A 16162-nucleotide genomic window follows, 5' to 3' on the forward strand; every position below is an offset into this window, starting at 1 on the left:
AAATCAGTGTCACTCCTCCGCTGTAAGATTCAAAGCAACTTCACTATATATTTAATGACATCTATAATCTATACTCATAATGATGTTCCACTTAACTCTAAATGCTGTGTGCATAACTGCATGGTTTCCTTCCCACAGTCTCTCTTAACTAACACCCCCACAACAGCATATTTGCTCCTGTAAATGTGGGTAAAAGTTAATGTTTTTATAACTCAAAGCTCTTAAATGATAGTTGGATTTTTGAAAATATATCAGTGTGAGGTTATGATACTGCTATAAAAGATTATTTTTTAAGACTTTTCTAATGAGACATATTTGGTTTAAATTAAATTTGAAATATATTTAGTACCTCAAAATTTGGTTTTTGGACAAATAAAATGAAGGTTTAGAATGATTTTTAGTTTACATAAAGTAGCAACAGTTTTGACCTCTTTAGTTTGCAGTCTTTCATTTTTAATATTCCCACTGAGTGACCATCCGGTTATTTTTCTGTCTTACAGTGGAGAATATTCAAGTCGGGCAAAAAGAAATCGCTTTTCACTGTTACACAGAATCCCACAGAGTTCAGCTTTTGTTTTATTGGTTAAATTTACTCAATTAAATGATCTAATCCCCCATAAAGATAATTCCGCAACAAAGGTAGCAAACTCAGGATATAAAACATCTTTCAGTGACTCCACCTTTATTCCATAGGGCAGTTTATTGAACTTGTAAATGAGTTAAGAGTCATTGTGCATGACCTCAGTTTCTCTACACTCACAAAACAATAAAAGTTTGAACATTTATAATAATTTGCTGCTTCAACATTACATTCAAAGCTGTAAATTGTTATAGCTACATCTTGTTAAAAACACAGTATTTACATTAATTGAAATACACAAATTTCATATTTGGCATACTTACATTGATCTCTTCATAATTTACATGTTCTCAAGTACTGATTAATGTGAATATTTAATCTCAAAAATTCACAACATGTAATAAAAAATTAAAATACAAACAATACTAAAGCTACCCAATCCCCCCACATCCCAAAGTTAATTTGCTGAAGATTTATGCTGACATTCCCTCTAATTTACAAAACAGTGTGAAATGTTCCTGTCGCAGGACATCTTTTCACCACAGCAATGCAACATGATGTGGCTGAACAGAGCAACTACTCATCGTGCAGTCTACTCACATCCATGATTTTAATTGAACAGAAAGAAACTCTCAACTGTACAAATATTTGACTTTGACTTGTTTGAAGATATTCATCCCACACATCAATCCTCTTATTTATTGTTTAAGGTCACTATTGATTGCAAAACCCCAACTCCACCTTCCACATACTGTTTACTCATACGGTTCATAAAATCATTTTTGTGCTCGTCTAGATTCACAACTGATTGGGGCAAAGTAGAGATTAGCTTGGACTTTTAAAGGAAGGTTATTTTGTAAATGCAATGTTCAAGCATTTCTCAGCCGTTTGCTTCAAAATTTGAGGTAAAGAATAGAGATTATAGGAATTTTTTTCTTCCAGTTTCCTTTGGCACAATAACTGCTAACCCCTCCACACCCAAAGATGTGTTATCATGTACATGTCATGCAGAAAGAATAGGGTGTGTTCACATAAAGAGCATTAAACCTCGGTCAGCAAACTGGTATGAGTGCATGCATTTGGTCCAGACTTCATGACTTTACTTCAGTGAGTTTAAGAAATATGGACAGTGTGTTGGTTTGTAAAGCAGCATGTAAAACGTCTCTACTCTTAATCATGAGATGTTACTGTGCCAAAGATAATTTAGCCATTTTACATTACTGCAGAAAAATTACCAAATATGTTCAAAAATAGTATCCAAAGGCCATAAATGTTTAGAGTTTAAATATGTTTTTACAATATCATTCCTACTGTCAAATTACCAGGTTGCAGCTTTCTTATTATTCCTTAAATTTATGTTTTGTAAATATGGTACCCTGAAACTGTGGTATTTTTACTCAATACCATGATAATCTCATACTGGCCCACGTCTAGTCACAACTATTTTAAGAACTGTAACGTGAGGTACAAATGCAGTCTTTGACACAACTCTAAATTGAAATTTTACAAAAATTTAAAGTTTATGCTCTTTTGATAGATTTTCTACAAATGTGAGGATATAACAATGAGAACACACCCTTGTCTTCCACACTTCACTGAAATGCATACTCAAGGCCTCTAGCACCTTTTGTTGCTGAACTATACTGAGTTATTAAAAAAAAGAGAGATAATAAAAAAAAACGTGCAAGACTCACAGATAAAAGACTCTGTTTCCAATACTTAAGGCAAAAAAACCTCATTTATACCAATATACATACATCTGAAATTACTTCTATCAAAATTGTTTTTTTCTAGAATGTTTAGGTAAACATACATTATGACTGACCGTGGTTGACTCACTGTCTGTTGTAGAGACAATGTGGAATGACCACGTCAAAGTCGAAGCCTCTTGTAAATATGGAAGTGAAGTGTTTTTTTTATCTTGTGGTTTTACCATTTTGTTAGTTTCCGACTGCCTGGTAATCAGTAATCTTGCCTGTTTTATTGGAACGTCAGGAACACTTAACTGAGAATCACATCATCAGTGCCAGGTAGAAAAGTGCAAAATACGCCAGTGTGTTTTATTATTTCACCTACATATACACCTATAGCTGAGACACCTTCCTGGGCAGAGGTCTTGGTCTTGGCACCCGAGGGTCAGCGTTCCCGTCCAGCTTCATGCTGCCTGTGCGTAGCTGGTGAGGTTTGGGTGGCAAGGCTGGGGGGTCCGTCTGCGGCGGAATGGAGAGGCTGTGGGGGAGCGGCACGGGCCGGCGGGGGTTGTTTCTCTCATACACGCTGTAAGGAGGGGGAGTCTTATTCTCTCGGCGGATTGGCTCGTCCGAGCTGCTGGAGATGGAGTTTGGCAGGGCGCTAGGCGGGGGCAGAGGGTGGGGCGGGTGGTCACCTGTGGGCAGCTCAGTGCCTGAGGCTTCGGACACACTGCAGCGGCTCAGGGAGGATATGCCGCTGCTGTAGCTGCCAGACAGCACTGGGGAGTTGGAGACCAGGCTTGTAGACTGGCACTCAGTGGGAGAAGGAGTGAAAGGTGGCATGGTGGTCTGTGGAAGGAGAAAAATGGACAGTATATCTAACGTTTGTATGTTTATGTCAAATCAGCCATGATACACCCCACTGGTTCAGCAAACAGTTTTTTTTAAGCAATAACAGCTCAAAATTTGTAACAGTTTACATCTTTCCCCTCCTTGTGTTTTTTGCCTGTATCTAAATAAATAGATTTTCACTGGTTTTTTATTACTTCTGCTATTTTCAAAATGCTTCCTACCTAGCAACAAAATTGACATCATACATCATTCTTTTATGTCCGAACATCCACAGAATCACAGAGTCGTTACTCAGGCAGATGAAGGTGAACACATTCATTTTTACCAAAAACAGATTCTAGCCATCTTGTGGAGGCAAAGATTTTTCACAAAACTATGTGGTCTTTTTTTACAATAGGAACATGATGAATCATCTGCAACCCGTATTACATTGAAGGTTGCTCTTCTTTGTTGGATTGAAACAATATGAGCTCTTTGCTAAAAATAGGTGACCTTGCATTGTAAGGTGAACCTTTCTGTTAATTTATTAATGAATTTGCTAATTTGTTTCTTTTTTTCTTCTTTAGGCTGAATTTTTGTTTTTTCAACAATCTGAAATCTTATTTTTTAATCATGATACTCTACACATTCCTGCTCTGTTTTACCGCTTTAGTGATTGTTTCAATTAGATTTTTTTTTTCCAAGATAGTTTGGTCAATTAAATTAAATTAAGTTTATATTGCAGCAATTCATAAACAATTGTTGCCCCAAGACAGTGTACAAACAGAAACAATTTAAGTATTGTAATATATTGTGAATTCAATCCAATCATACAGACAGATTTAAAGACAATTAAATACACTCCATTTCGATCCTATGCTAATGAAAACAGCAGACTGCATCAAATTACTATGCAGCAATCCTTCCTCTATTATCCAACCTGCAGTAGGCAGGCACTGTTACCTCAGTTTAGTGAATCTAGGAGAAATTCTGATGGATAAGTTAAATTAACACTGTGAACCTTCAAGAGTTGACATCGAAAAGAATCCCCTCTTCTCCACAATGGTAATTTTGAATGTGTTGCATAAGATGACATCTGTGCGTTATGTGGTTGGTACAAATGTTTAATCAAAGCATGATGCCATGCATTTAGGTAATGGTCTGCTTGTATGTCCGATATGTATGCATCTTGATGGTAATTAGTTGAATTAAAGAAATACATTTTGTCACCCTACAACCACAAACTTCCGTGTAATGTAAAATATTGGGTTCGTTCTTGATAGACCAACACAAAGTACCAACATTGCAAAGTTAAAAGAAAATGAAAGGTTTTTCAATGTTTTTTAGAAATAATATTTCAAAAGGTGTCATGTGAATATGTATTCAGCTTTCTTACTTATCATAACAGCTTTTAACAGCAGTTACAACTACAAGTCAGTCAGTTTGGATGACTATCATCTGAACAGCTATTTTCAAGTCTTGCCATGAATTCTCAATTGAATTTAGGTTGTAACATTGACTGTGTCCCTCTGATCCAAGCTATTTCACTGTAGCTCTGGCTGTTTACTGTTGTCATGCTGGAATATAAACCTCCGGCCCCGTCTGAAGTCTTGTGAAGCCTCTAACAGGTTTTCTTCCATGATCGACCTGTACTTACCACCCATCTTCCCATCAACTCTGACCAGTTTTCCTGTCCCTGTAGGCGAAGAGCATCTCCAAAGCATGACGCTGCCATCACCAGGTTTGACCATGGGTATGGTGTACTCTGGGTAATGTATAGTGTTTTACCTCCCATTGTGTTTTTCATGTAAGCAAAAAAAGTTACATTTTAGTATCACCTGATCAGAGCACCTTCTAAATGTTTGCCCTGTCCGCTGCATGGCTTGTTGCAAACTGCAAAGGGGAATTTTTATGACGTTCCCTCAACAATGTCTTTATTTGTGCCACGCTTTCAGAGTGTAAAGGTTTCAAATTTGCCACTGCAATGACTGCTCACTATTGCAGGTAATATGCCACCTGCTATTAATTAATCCACACAACCCCAACCTAATAATGAACACTTTTATTCTCATATTTCAAGCAGATTTATTTGAATGTTTATGTAACATAACTGCTTTGGTCAATACAAAAAAATACTTCAAGGTTAAACAATTTAATGAACTGACTTCATCACTAAGGGAGCATTAAGAAATTATGAGTGCTGTTTGGGATTACTTTAGAATCGTTTGCATATGGAAAAATCATAAGCCACTCAAATAAAATCTGACTAGTATTTGCATCCACTGTTCTGCGGTCTGTACAGCAGCAGTAATAACTTGTATAAACAGAACCCGGTTAAAAAACGGAGAGGAGCGAGTTTTTATATTCCTCTAATGCATCTGGTGCACAGAGATGAAAAAATACAATATGCTGTGCATCCCAGAAAAAACAAAAACAAAACTTTCATCAATATTCAAAATGTTTTTCTACGCAATTGCACCTTGCTGGTAGTGTGTCTGCTAAAACCTAATTGGATCAAGTGGACTATGGAGTTGATCAGTAAAGTTCACGCTACAGGGGGCATGCACAAAGAAAGGTAATCATTTGATGTGCACAAGTAGAGAAACCTTATCTCATCTGGGTCAAGCTTGATAAAAATCTATAGATTTAATATAGCACTCATAAGTAATTTATACTCGCTGTTTTTTTTTTTTAAAAGAAGCTCTGACTAAACATTGTTTCTGCTCCTAGAGATGAGTAAGTGCAGCCCTGTCAGAGCAGCTGCATGTATTTTCTGCAGGTTCACTGCTGCTTTGGGTTTGCGGGCTGGTAATGGGCCCCTGGCTGCAACCTCTTGATGTGTGTGCGCTCATGTTCATGATAATGCAGCCCTGCTTGAGGTCTACAGAGGATAGGTCGTTGTGCTGTGAAGTGATGGGCAGCTTGTTGCTTCGCTCCAAGCCTCTTGTTTTGCCACAGCAGCACACACTCACAAACTTGCTGGAGGTGCATGTGCTGCATCGCACACAAACCTGACTGAAGGAGCACGGTGAACGCTGGGCTGTCAGTCACATTTTCAAGACACACACACACACATAGTAGCTGTTACCCGTGAGAAGACATTACACCTGCAGCCAAGATGGGAGCTTATCGCCAAAAACAAAACATCCAAGCAAACCTAAGTCCAGGCAAGTGGAGACCAGCATCGGCGCAGCTCTGTTTCAAAACAACTTTTACCCTCATTAGAACTCTCGCAGCTCTTACTTAACCTTTTCCCGAATCTCTGCTGCTACGACTGGCTGGTATTAACTAACAAGAAGCTCATTAATGATAAATCAGAGCCTGAAGTCAAAGCAAGAATAATCAGTTTATCTGCAGATAAATGTTAAATAAAAACAGAGTTCAGAGATATTAAACTGTTGTTTCAACACCTCAGCTGATAGATGCTGAAGGGAGCATTTAGTGCTGCCTACTCAGGTCTCAAGAGCAAAATCTATTTAATTTACAGTGCCCTGCAAAAATATTCATAAACAAGAATTTCCCCCCACATGTACTGAGAATTTAACCTCAGACTTCATTTTTCTTTAATTATACTGCAATTGTACTACATGGAGAAGCAGCCAAAATGGCCATTGTGGCTCTGGAGGAGATGAAGAGATCCACTGCTCGGGTGAGAGAATCTGTCCAAAGGGCAACTACAAGTCATGCACTTAACAAATCTGGTCTTTATAGAAGAAGGGCAAGAAAATAGCAGTCGTTGAAAGCTGTTTCCAGGTTACCACAAGCCACATAAGAGATACATCAAGCATGTAAAACAAGGTGCTCTGATCAGATGAGACCAGAATTTAGCCTATTGGCCTACATGGTAAATGCTGATGAAAAGGCAACAGTTCATATTACCATGAACAAAACAATCCAATCATGGTGATGGCAGCATCATAGCATAGGCATGCAACTGAATACAGGCATATCCTGCAAAGAAACCTGTTAGAGGCTGCAAAAGACTTTAGATTGGTGTTGAGGTTCGGCTTTTACCAGGACAACACTAAACACAAAGACAGAGCTACAAAAGAGTTGATTCAGCTCAAAGCGCATTCAGTGTTAGAACGGCCCAGTTAAATCCAGTTGAGTAGTGGCAAGTCCTAAAATATGATGTTTATAGAGCTCTCCATCAAATCTGACGGAGTTATTTAGCAAACTAGAATCATGATCAGAAATGTCATTCTTTAGATGTAAAACGGTGGCAGAGATATACTCCAAAAGAATGACAGGTATAAATGCAGAAATAGGTGGTTATACAAAAAATATTGACTCAGTGGGGCTAAAACTAATGCATGCAATAGATTTTTATTTGTAAAAACCATGTATAATTTTTTATCTCTTTACAATTTTGCACCACTTTGTGCAAATTATGTATTTTCGTAAATTATATTAAATTTATCAGCAAGAAGCCTAATAAATCCATGTAGGTTTGCAGATTTTGCATTAAACAGGTGACATCCCTACAGAACTTATATATTTAGCTAATACAATGAACGCCCTCAGGCCAGTCCCGCTTTGGGATCTCTTTGGGACAGCTGACATATTAAGCCCTAAATCAGCAGCAGTGGAGCCGTTCACAGCTCCAGTGAGCAGTAATACAAGTTCCCTCTGTCTTTTGTTTGACACAGAGTTGGATAATGACCGTTTCCAGAAGAAGAAAAAGAAGCAAAACCAACCTTTTGCGGCGATCTGGACATGGGACCTGGGGACTGCGACCTTGCGTTTTTGGCAGTGGAAACTGCAGACCAAAAGTCAGAGAAGGGACAAAATTAGAGGAGCGGTGTTTTCTTTCACTCAGTGGGATGACAGTATATGAAGTCATGCAAACAAGCACACATGAAGCAAAGAGGGCCTACAGCTGAAAGCATCAGCAAAAACAAATAAGCACTGTTGTTCCGCAGGTCTTTTGGCCTGCCTTAAGCTGTTTCTACACCTAACAGCTGTTCTTACACTGTAGAGAAGAAGAGATACTCCATCTGCTGCTGATGCTGTTGGGTAACTGCACTACATCTGAAAACACTGAAATTAAATCTGTATTATCTGTAAATAAGAATCTAAAAATTAAACATGTTGAGCTGATGGGAAAGAAACATTAAAATGTTATTAAACAAATTTAAAGGGAAAAAAAAGTTAGCTGAACAAACACATTTCATAACATATAGGGAATCCAGTCACTATAGAAAGAACTGTTGCCATATGGCTTGTGGAGGACATCAAGAGCAGCATGAAGACTCAGATGGGAAACCAGAAAGAAGAGCCAGAGAGAGCAGGAGGTATCAAAAGCCAGACTTGAAAATTAGTAGTGTTCTTTAGAGGAGGGTTTACCACGATCGGCCATTTTACCTTGGTAAGGTGGCCTAGGAGGTATTGGAGGGCATGCGGGTTTGCCGACACTGTCAGAGAAGGATGTTGCACGCTCTTTGACACTGTCTAGGCTCCAGCTACTGGGAGTGGGTCTCACTTTACAGCACACAGAGACACCACAACAATCACATAATGGGTTTGCATGCAAAAACACAACATACAATGGAAATATGGACATTTTCTATCTATGACAACATGCTGAAGAATGTGGTTTGGCTTTTTTTTTTTTTTTTAACATACATCAGCTTTTGCATTTCTTGGCACTTTTGATAAAATTCTACCCTACCCAGATTTTATTACAGTAGCTTCATCTCACATTGAAAAACATATAGAAAAATCCAATCTTTAGTCTAAATACATAAATTCAGTGGGGAAGAAAAGGACAATTTCTCTTTACACAATCTCTATAGATTGTCCAGACACCTGGGTCCACTCATCTGCGCTTTCCTCTTGAGCTAGCCAACAGGTTGTCTTTAAAATATTTGCCTAAGGACAGAGATGGCTATGGAAGAAGGTTGATTTTGTATTGTTTGTACCAATTCTTGTGTTGATTTAGCCATATGAATTGGATCATTTCCCACTAGCTGAGTCCACAAGATTTTTATTTACAATGTCCCGGTATTTCAAAGTATTGAAGCACTGTAAAAAAGGTTCCCAGAGCCTTTGGAAGATAAACCGACCCACAGAATCAAAAACATTCCACCATACTTTAACAGTGGGTATCAGGTTCACACTGTTAAGAAGTAGACTGAGGAATCAAAGCAGATGCTACAGGCCTGCTTTGAATGCATAGACTGGACTGTTTGGGAACTTCAGCCACTGACCTAAACCAACTAACTGATGTGGTGACATCATACATCAGTTTCTGTGAGGACATGTGTGTGCAGACCAAGACCTTCTGCACCTTTGGGAATAACAAGCCATGGTTTACTCCACACCTCAGGAATCTGTGCAAGGAAAAGGAAGAAGCTCACAGCAGTGGAGATTGGGCGCGGTACAGACAGGCCAGGAACAGACTAACAAAGGAGATCAAAGCAGCCAAGAGAAGCTACAGTGAGAAGCTGAAGAACAGTCTTTCTACTGGTGACACTTCAGCTGTATGGACCGGTCTGAGAAACCTGACTGCCTATAGGAGCCCCTCCACCCATCCTGAACAGAATCGTCTCCTGGCCAACCGTCTGAATGGCTTCTACTGCAGACATGACAAGAAGCCATTCACACCTCAAATCATCTCCTCTACATCCCATTCAGGAACAAATTCCTCCCATAAAGCAACCAACCCCCCACCATCAGATCCTCTGCCTGCACTAAAGATCTCCGAGGAAGATGTAAATAGGCTCTTTCAGCGCATGAAAACAAAGAAAGCTGGAGGACCTGATAACGTCTCCCCATCATGCCTGAAAGCCTGCGCACATCAACTCGCTCCGATCTTCACGAGGATCTTCAACAAGTCACTGGAGAAATGTGAGGTCCCCTCCTGCCTCAAACGATCCACCATCATCCCGGTTCCCAAGAAACCCTCCATCGTAGGATTAAATGACTACAGGCCTGTAGCCCTGATGTCTGTGATCGTGAAGTCCTTTGAGCGGCTGGTGTTGAAGTACCTGAAAGACATCACAGGCCCCCTGCTGGACCCCCTGCAATTTGCTTACCGAGCAAACAGGTTGGCAGATGATGCTGTTAACTTAGGTCTACACTTCATCCTGCAACACCTCGACCACCCAGGGACGTACGCCAGGATCCTGTTTGTAGACTTCAGCTCGGCCTTCAACACCATCATACCAGACATCCTCCACCAGAAGCTCACCCAGCTCAACTTCCCAGCCTCCACTTGTCAGTGGATCAACAGCTTCCTGACAGACTGACAGCAGCAGGTGAGACTGGGGAGCATCTTCTCCCGATCCAGATCAATAAGTACTGGTGCCCCCCAGGGGTGTGTTCTATCCCCACTCCTCTTCTCTCTGTACACAAATAACTGCACCTCATCGGACTCGTCTGTGAAACTCCTTAAGTTTGCAGACAACTCCACTGTCATTGGACTGATCCAGGACGGTGATGAGTCTGCATACAGACAGCAGGTGGATCGGCTGGTACACTGGTGCGGTCAGAACTACCTTGAACTGAACCCACTCAAGACTGTGGAAATGGTGGTGGACTTTCGGAGAACACCACCCCCATACACCCCCCTCACCATCCTCAACAACACTGTATCGGCCGTGGACCACTTCAGGTTCTTAGGAACCACCATCTCTGAGGACCTGAGATGGTCTTCGCACATAGACACTGTTCGAAAGAAGGCCCAGCAGAGACTGTATTTCCTGAGGCAACTCAAGAAGTTCAACCTTCCACAGGAGCTGTTAGTCATCTTCTACACTGCCATCATTCAGTCTGTCCTGTCTTCATCCATCTCAGTGTGGTTTGGCTCATCCACAAAACAGGACAGGTGCAGACTGCAACGAATAATCAGGAATGCAGAGTGAATAATCAGGGCTGACCTTTCCTCCATCCAGGACTTATACAGGTCTAGGGTCAAGAAAAGAGCTGCCAAAATCTCTGCAGACCCCACACACCCTGCACATAAACTGTTTAGAGCTTTACCTTCAGGCCGCCGCTACAGAGCACTGTTTACTAAAACCAGCCGCCACAGAGACAGTTTCTTCCCCCAGGCTGTTTCTCTGATGAACATTCAATAGAGTACAAAACAACAGCATACAGATGTTGCAAATGCACCTTTTTTTATTAGATATGTGTATATTGTACATTGTAAATTGTAAATTTGTATATTCTGTAATGCAAAAACAGAACAAAAGAGCAAAGTGTACCGGAGTCAAATTCCTTGTTTGTATGCACGAACTTGGCAATAAAGCTGATTCTGATTTTCCACATATTTATCAAACCCAGTTTGTTTGAGTTTTTGTTGCCAAAAAGCTTAATCTTGGTCTCCTCTGACCAAAGCATGCGGCTCCAGCTAAAGTAGTAGAGTTTAACAAAGTCCACATGGTAATGTATGTGATGGTGAAAGGAAAAAAGGGTGTTGCCTGGCATATCCTCCATGCAACTGGTTAGCTTACATTGCATCTATTGTTGTTTTTACTTCCCTTTGATGAGTGGACATTCTGCAAGTTAAATTCCCACTGGGGACAATAAAATTACCATTGACCTTACCTAACTCTAGCTTCTCACACTGTTTGGTGGCAAGATAAGCTTGGGTCCATATCCAGCCTCGTTTGTCAAAGTTTTAATTATTGCTCTGACTGAAGATACAGGGAAAGATTTGCCCATGAAGTATTTTCTTAAATCAATTTCCTTCCTCAATGTCCCCAACCACCTCCACATGTTCTAATCAGGGGGCTGCTTCTATGTGCAGCCATTGTGTGTGGCCAGGAGGAGGCTACGAGCTCCAGATTGCAGATGTCACATGTTTTTTTAGGGGTCAGTTCTAGAGAACCAAATGAAGGCTTGCTTTCATGATAAATCTTGGTGTGTATTCATGCACATAACACCTTTTTAGCATTAGAATTTAATTCATTCAAATTCCAGATTCTATGTTTCTCGCTCTGCTCTAATACAGCAGCGGGGCTCTTTTGCCTCCAAGAGGGAGACCAAGGAGTGGAGCTGGAGTTCATGACATCACGCCTCAATGGGTCTGACTAATAATTATTCATATAACAATTAAAGGAATTTGATGCAGTAAAACATGACTTTACTTAAAAGCTTTTACCAATCTTTACAACAAGTGCCAGTGATTCTGAAGGGCACTGTGGGTTCAACATGAACTGTTCCAACAGTTTGACTTATTAAACAAGACATTTTTTTTTTCTCTTTGAAGCAGGAGTAAAGAGTGGAAATGATGCAATGTCATATTCTTCAAAAACACACACAGAGGACATTTGTTGGGTTGTTTGCTCACTGTCAATCAAAGTAGATCTAAACAATCTGTTTTTAGGAAGATATTTTTGCTGCTTAAATATAAAAAAAAAGGGAACAAAATAAATATTAGATTTAATTTTGATTTCCAAAGACTTTCTTTGATGTGCACATTTGAATATTATCAGTAGAGCAAGGAACAAAGTGAAAAATAAATAAGGCATGTTTATTTGAAATCTTAAGCAGCCCTTGCTCAGTAAATTATAAAGACATTCAGTCTCTACTTAAGATGCATTTATTACTGTAAAAATAAACTGTAATCAGTCAGAAAAACTGAAATCAGTGCATGGGTAATTGTTTAGTGTTTTATTTATAAAGCTGTGGAAGCTTTTATTTTATGTTTTAGAGTGGGTGTAAAATTCTAACAACACAATCCAAAGATATAATTAGAGGTTAAAAAAGTTACACTTCTGAAGTAAGAGGTTCTGTGTAAATTCTAGCACCTTTTTTTATTATTGTCATGTGTACAGGTGGCCCACATCACCATATTGTGGGTGTTTACTGCACCCTTCTCTGCATTATTTACAGAGCACGGAAAAGGTGTGTGTATTCGTGTGAGTCGCAAGGAAGCTATCACACCCGCGCTCCTCGCTCTTTACTTAAAGGTGTGTCATCTGCCACCATCTGTAATTATTCCTACGCAGAGGCAAAAGTGTGGAATTGTTGCTGGTTGCTTGCTTCTAAAATACAAATATTACAAAATATACATGGAGGTGAGAAACTTTTTGGGAAGTTCAGCAGGAAAACTGGATGGAGCTTTTGTATTTTGGAGAAGTGGGTAATTGTCTCTAAGAAAACATCGCCAGTAAAAGAAAAAAAAAAAGGTTTTCTTGCTTTATCAGAAAAAAATCCTAGATTCAGATGAAAAAATGTGTACAGTATAAAAGCCTCAAAAAAACTAGTATTTCCTTCTATTTTCTGATTTTTTTTAACCCAATTCAAAATGCAAATGTCTGTATTGTCTTTCGCTTACAAGGTGAATACAGACAAAAAACGTCTTTAAACTGATCTATCAGCATTGCAGATAATGCATCTTATCCTTTATCATCTCCTTTTTTTACAGAAGGGACTTATGAAATATCTCACATAAATTTCTATTTATTGCACATTTTTGAATTGATATTTTTCCTACTTGTAAACGTAAGCAAGTTAAACAGAACTGTGTCAAACTGGCTTGTTTTTTGAAATATTTTTAATTAACAATTTAAGTAAAATAAAAATGCAGTATAAAAACACTGGACATGTTTAAGGCTTATTAAGGCTTAGAATCAAGATTAATACATTTAAGACTTTTCAAAACCATTCAAGAAATAGCAGAAACCCTGATTTTTTTCTTCTCATTCTATAACTTATGCACTTGATAGAATTTCAAGAGTTGATATAACACCAGTTTGTATAACGAGGTGTGGACAATTGAGCAAAGTTGTAGAAATAACTATTTTCACCAACAGCAAGCTGCATATCTTAACAGCAAAATGGCAAATGTTGGAGATTTCTCTTTAAGTTTGATTTAAGGGGTTGTTGAAAAAAGTGTTGGTCTCACTGACTGCAACAAATAAAACATCAAAACTAAAAGATAGGTGGTGTCAATAAAGGCTCTTCGAGAAAAATTGGATTCAGCCAGAAAAAGGAAATGCACGGGCAAGGCTTTATAAAAATTTGCTTTCTGTAAAGGTCACAAAAACACAATCGTTGCATTTCTGTTGGATTTCTGTTTATAGCTGAGAAAAATGGAGGTAGTTGCAGCAGCTCCAGAAAAAAAAAAATGCCTCACCACAATGTGTAGTCAGAAAGGTGCACACTGCATGTATGAAAGATGGCTGACAGCCTGGACAGTAGGCATAGATGAAAATCCTTGAAGCTGTCTGTGTTTGCAGCTCTGCATAATAACGCTGATGGCAGCCATTTCTCTTTGGGAATTAGGATAAATGGACACAAATATGGGAATTGTGACTTTTTTCTCTATAGACATAAGATAGGAGATATTCCCCGGAAAGTCATTTTTTGTTTTTCTGATTGCTGAGTGGACAGTTCCTAGTAGGAGTTAAGAGTATAAATAGATGTGTAGTGATAGCGAATGTGTACCTTTGTCTGGTGCTGAGAGGTTGGGGTCACTCCTGGGTAGAGTGGTGTCACCTATCTGGTGAGCAGGAACTCTCTGCAGAAAACAGAAATCACACCAGTGAATCTTAAATACACCCAGCCTATAAACATATTTGAGCTGAATGTTAAACAAATGTTCAGTAGAAAAAAAAGGAGTATTACACTTTAAAAATCTACAGAACCAGCCAAAGATTATATAGACCTCTAAGCAGAATTTGATTTGGGGACCCAATTCCAGTTCACGTCATTGGTGTATTTTTTTCCACCAAGAAAAGTGCACTGATAATAAAAACACAGCTTTTCACAAAACACACACAAAAAAAAACACTGACTGAAAAAAAGAAAATACGGTGATTGGATTGGATTTTGTCTGTATTTGTGTTTATGAGCAGCTACAAGAGGCAAATAAATAAAGCTCATCAGCTGGCATTAATATACAATATGGACGGAATACAAATCCACATTGGAAATTTGAAATGAAGAGGAAAAATACAGATGGACATACTTTAATAACTGATTAACTGCTTTATCCCTTTTGTGATATCATAAGGGGCATGTGTGCATGAAAGCTTGGTTTTGGGAAGGAAGACTTTATCTTGACAAATTAATATTATGCTCAATACAAACAAATGGGAAAACTGGCCAAGACATGTTCTATAGGTGATAAACTACATATAAAGACATTTTGGTTGATTTTATAGAAAAGTGTGTCTACTAGATCTAAATTATTATTTAACTTATAAAAGATTATAGATGACTTAACAATTTTTCACTTTACTTTTTTGTTCCCCCTGACGGTTTGTGACTTTGCACAAACCTTCAAACTGCAAAATAGGAATCTAGCTAAACAATTAATATTCCAATAACAAACATTAATCACCCAATAACAGTGCTTTGTAGTATATAGGTAATCGCCAGTAATTTCCTCTATAGAATCCAACATAAACAGGGTGAAAAAGAGGTGAACTTCAAATTAAGTTGTGATTGCAAGAGATGAATGGCCTTGAAATGCAGACAGATTAGTTTTTTTTTTGTTATGAGAGCTTTGTTTGTGGACTGATTGTGTGGTTGGGGTTGCATACCGTCCTTCAACGAGGAAAGCAATTATAATGTCAAGTAGCTCTTATAACCTCTTGTTTTGATGTTAACATCAGTTTGGTGTACAACAGGACTGTTTTTTTCTATACTGGAATAACGCAGAGCTAATCTTAAACAAAAACCGAAGTAACCTATACTGCTCTTGAAAAATTGCACCTCTCAGCGACAAAATGGCCTTACACCAAGAGCCCTCACCAAGGAGACATTTTTGTCTCTTAGGTAGAAGTCACCCATTGAGATGTATTGTACAATAAAAAGGTGACCTTGTTTTCTGCCACAGTATGCATCTCGTTGGGTACTGAAGTTGTTATAAACTTCGAGTTTCCCCTCTAACACCGTGCTGGACAACCATGGATCAACTTGCTAGTTTGTCTTTGTGGTCCAATCACACAACTGCACACTTTGACAAAAAACAAAACTCAACAGGAGGTCAGGTAAACATCTGACATCTAATACACATGAATTTTACATGATTATCTTAAAAGGGTTACAATTTGTTCAGTTCTACAGAAAATCTCCCCAGCAATGTATTCCTTACATTTTACTA

At 38.8% G+C, this 16162-nt stretch overlaps 1 protein-coding gene across 5 annotated transcripts in view; it reads right to left on the reverse strand.

The window, feature by feature from the left end:
- Positions 1-665: 665 nt before the first annotated feature.
- dock4b (dedicator of cytokinesis 4b) overlaps positions 666-16162 on the reverse strand; it is a 160538-nt gene continuing 145041 nt past the window's right edge. For 4 of the 5 annotated variants that reach the window (XM_047389718.1, XM_047389717.1, XM_047389716.1 and 1 more), the window contains 4 exons: positions 14500-14572; positions 8467-8583; positions 7800-7861; positions 666-3120 (listed from right to left, as the gene is read on the reverse strand). In XM_047389718.1, the coding sequence (XP_047245674.1) occupies positions 2665-3120; positions 7800-7861; positions 8467-8583; positions 14500-14572 (708 nt within the window). In that variant the 3' untranslated portion in view covers positions 666-2664. The remainder of the gene's footprint in view (positions 3121-7799; positions 7862-8466; positions 8584-14499; positions 14573-16162) is intronic. The other variant, XM_047389719.1, reaches the window with a different exon arrangement.

This window comes from Girardinichthys multiradiatus, chromosome 17 (assembly GCF_021462225.1).
Source record: "Girardinichthys multiradiatus isolate DD_20200921_A chromosome 17, DD_fGirMul_XY1, whole genome shotgun sequence".
NCBI lineage: Eukaryota > Metazoa > Chordata > Actinopteri > Cyprinodontiformes > Goodeidae > Girardinichthys > Girardinichthys multiradiatus.